This window comes from Protobothrops mucrosquamatus, unplaced genomic scaffold, assembly GCF_001527695.2.
Source record: "Protobothrops mucrosquamatus isolate PMUCROS unplaced genomic scaffold, P.Mucros_1.0 scaffold11487, whole genome shotgun sequence".
NCBI lineage: Eukaryota > Metazoa > Chordata > Lepidosauria > Squamata > Viperidae > Protobothrops > Protobothrops mucrosquamatus.
In genome coordinates, this window is record NW_015397266.1 from 4,483 (window position 1) to 7,516 (window position 3,034).

Sequence of the window (3,034 nt, forward strand, 5' to 3'; positions counted from 1 at the left end):
AAGGAGGAGAGAGGGAGAGAGGGAGGGAGGAAGGAAGGAGGGAGGGAGGAAGGAAGGAAGGAAGAAGGAAGGAGGAGGGAGGGAGGGAGGGAGGAAGGAAAGACACGAGAGAGACAGAGACTAGTCCAAAAATCTCTCCTTGAATTCTATGGTGGATTGGGTGCCCAGAATCTGGGATTCATAGAATCATAGGACTGGAAGAGACCTTGGAGATCTTCTAGTCCCACCCCCTGTCCAAAGTAGGAGTCCTCAAAACTCTATCTTAAGCACAAACATCACACATGCTTATTTTCGTACCCGGCTAAGCGATCGGAAAGCAAGAAGTGCTGTTGAATATTTTCAACTAAAGATCCGCGCAGTTCCTCCACGGCCTTGAAAACACGCTTGAAATTGTCAAACTGAAACAGAAGGAAAAAAAACAACAACAACACCGGACATGAACGCGGGAGGCCAACCAAGTTTGTCTGCAGTTGCAAAAAAAAAAAAATCAGGACTGCAGGGTTGCGCCTTGTCTGACCAATTTTATTTTTACACTTATTTGTATCCCGCCTTTATTATTTTGAGAACTGACTCAAGGTGGCGAAGATATCAAATACTTCTTCCTCCTCCTCTAATTTTCCTCACGACGACAACCCTGTGAGGTGGGCTGGGCTCAGAGAGAATGACTGGCTCAAAATCACCCAATCAGCTTTCATGCCTAAAGCAGGACTAGAACTCACCGTCTCCTGGTGATTGGCACAAAGTCACCCAATCAACTTTCATGGCTAAGGCGGGACTAGAACTCACCGTCTCCTGGTGATTGGCACAAAGTCACCCAATCAACTTTCATGGCTAAGGCGGGACTAGAACTCACCGTCTCCTGGTGATTGGCACAAAGTCACCCAATCAACTTTCATGCCTAAGGCGGGACTAGAACTCACCGTCTCCTGGTGATTGGCACAAAGTCACCCAATCAACTTTCATGGCTAAGGCGGGACTAGAATTCACCGTCTCCTGGTGATTGGCACAAAGTCACCCAATCAACGTTCATGCCTAAAGCAGGACTAGAATTCACTGTCTCCTGGTGATTGGCACAAAATCACCCAATCAGCTTTCATGCCTAAGGCGGGACTAGAACTCACCGTCTCCTGGTGATTGGCACAAAGTCACCCAATCAACTTTCATGCCTAAGGCGGGACTAGAACTAGTCCCAGCTTAGACATGAAATTCAGCTGGGTGGCTTTGGGCCAGTCACTTTCTCTCAGGCCAATGCACCTCAGCGGATTATTTTGGGAAAATAGGAGGAGAAAGGCCTATTACATATATGTTCGCTGCCTTGTTATTTTTAAACATAAAGGCAGGACACAAACAAGCAAATATTCTCCATCACGAAGTATCTGGAGAACATATTTTCCTTTCATTCCACAAAAAAGCTGGTCCTGGGAATTCAGGTCCAAACTTACCTGTCGGCGGCAGCTTTTCAGGGTCACCCCAGTTTTGGCACTGATATCATCCAGATCTTTCTTGGTTCCTTTTGATAGTTTTTTACCCAGGACCTCACGGACAAAGGCGTCATTGAAGGCGTAGTACCTGGAAATTAGACGAATAAGAGCAGGAACAAATAATTACCGTCATTTATCGAATTGCTTCTGTCCAAATAAACAAAGAAGTAGACTCCTAAGGCTGGGAGGGACCTTGGAGGTCTTCTAGTCCAACCCCCTACTCAGGCAGGAAACCCTATACCATTTCAGACAAATGGCTGTCCAGTCTCTTCTTAAAAACTTCCAGTGTTGGAGCATTCACAGCTTCTGGAGGCAGGTAGTTCCACTGGTTAATTGTTCTAACTGTCAGGAAGTTTCTTCTTAGTTCCAGGTTGCTTCTCTCCTTGATTAGTTTGCATCCATTGCTTCTTGTCCTGCGTTCGGCGCTTTGAAGAATAAGTGGACCCCCTTTTCTTTGTGGCAGCACCTCAAATATTGGAAGACTGCTATCATGTCTCCCCTAGTCCTTCTCATCATTAGGCTAAACGTATCCAGTTCCCTTAGGCATTCATTGTACAATTTATCCTTCAGATCCCTGACATTATCACGTAAATAGTGATTTTCTCAAACCTGAGATACTGTATGTACTATATAACCTGGAGTCCGTAATAGACTTGATTCCAAAGTCAGATTAATTCAGAGAAGTTTCTGTGGCCCCAGAACAAGAAAACCTGTCTGTGAACTTCATAGAACATCGAATCGTAAGATTGTAAGCAACCTTAGAGGTCTTCTAGTCCAACCCCCTGTTCAAGTAGGAGACTTTATAGTATTCCAGACAAATGGCTGTCCAGTCCTTTCTTGAAAACCTCAAATGACTCCCTGGACTGGATACGCATACAGTACTTTTCTAAACAATTGAGTTGCCACAATCCTCCTAAGTCAGGGGACTTCAAACGTGGCCCTTTTATGACTTGTGGACTTCAACTCCCAAAATTCCTCAGCCAAGCATGCGTGCCTGGCTGAGGAATTCTGGGAGTTGAAGTCCCCAAGTCATCAAAGGGCCTAGTCTGAAGACCCCTGTCCTAAGCGACTGTGTTGCACAAACCCAACCCAGATGCCATTTTCTCAATTCTCCCGTTGGCTGGCCCACCTCTCAATCAGCATGGTCTGTCGGCAAGGCGGGATCTGGAAAAGCAGCTGGTTCAGCAACTTGGGGGGCGAATGGAGGAGACGCTCCAGCATGTAGAAAGTGCGGTAATGGTCCATGGTGTCACTCTGGAGGACGTCAACCGTGGCTCCGGTCTGCTCCAGGATGCCAGAGCGCAGGCGGAGAGAGACGGCATCGTCCACTGGGGAAAAACCGAAGAGGGGAAAGTTTGTCTCAAGAAGTGAGTTTCACACCAGGGGAAGATTTGCAGACTGCAAATATTTGTGGACTGCCTGGCTTTAAGGCTACTGTAACCAATCAAAGCTAAGAAAAAGCATGCACAGACCCACAGTTAAACACATGCATGCATCCAGTTAATGTCCTCCCAGGTTGCCAGGACTGGGACTTTAGAGACCATCTACTCCAG

General features: G+C 46.7%; 1 protein-coding gene across 1 annotated transcript in view; it reads right to left on the bottom strand.

Annotated features, from left to right (window-relative positions):
* Window positions 1-3,034, bottom strand: part of LOC107301317 (acidic fibroblast growth factor intracellular-binding protein) — a gene marked incomplete at both ends in the record, with an annotated part of 19,699 nt that overhangs the window by 4,276 nt on the left and 12,389 nt on the right. The window contains 4 exons of the mRNA XM_015830559.1: window positions 282-398; window positions 1,443-1,569; window positions 2,611-2,840; window positions 2,906-2,915. Coding sequence (XP_015686045.1) covers window positions 282-398; window positions 1,443-1,569; window positions 2,611-2,840; window positions 2,906-2,915 — 484 coding nt within the window. The remainder of the gene's footprint in view (window positions 1-281; window positions 399-1,442; window positions 1,570-2,610; window positions 2,841-2,905; window positions 2,916-3,034) is intronic.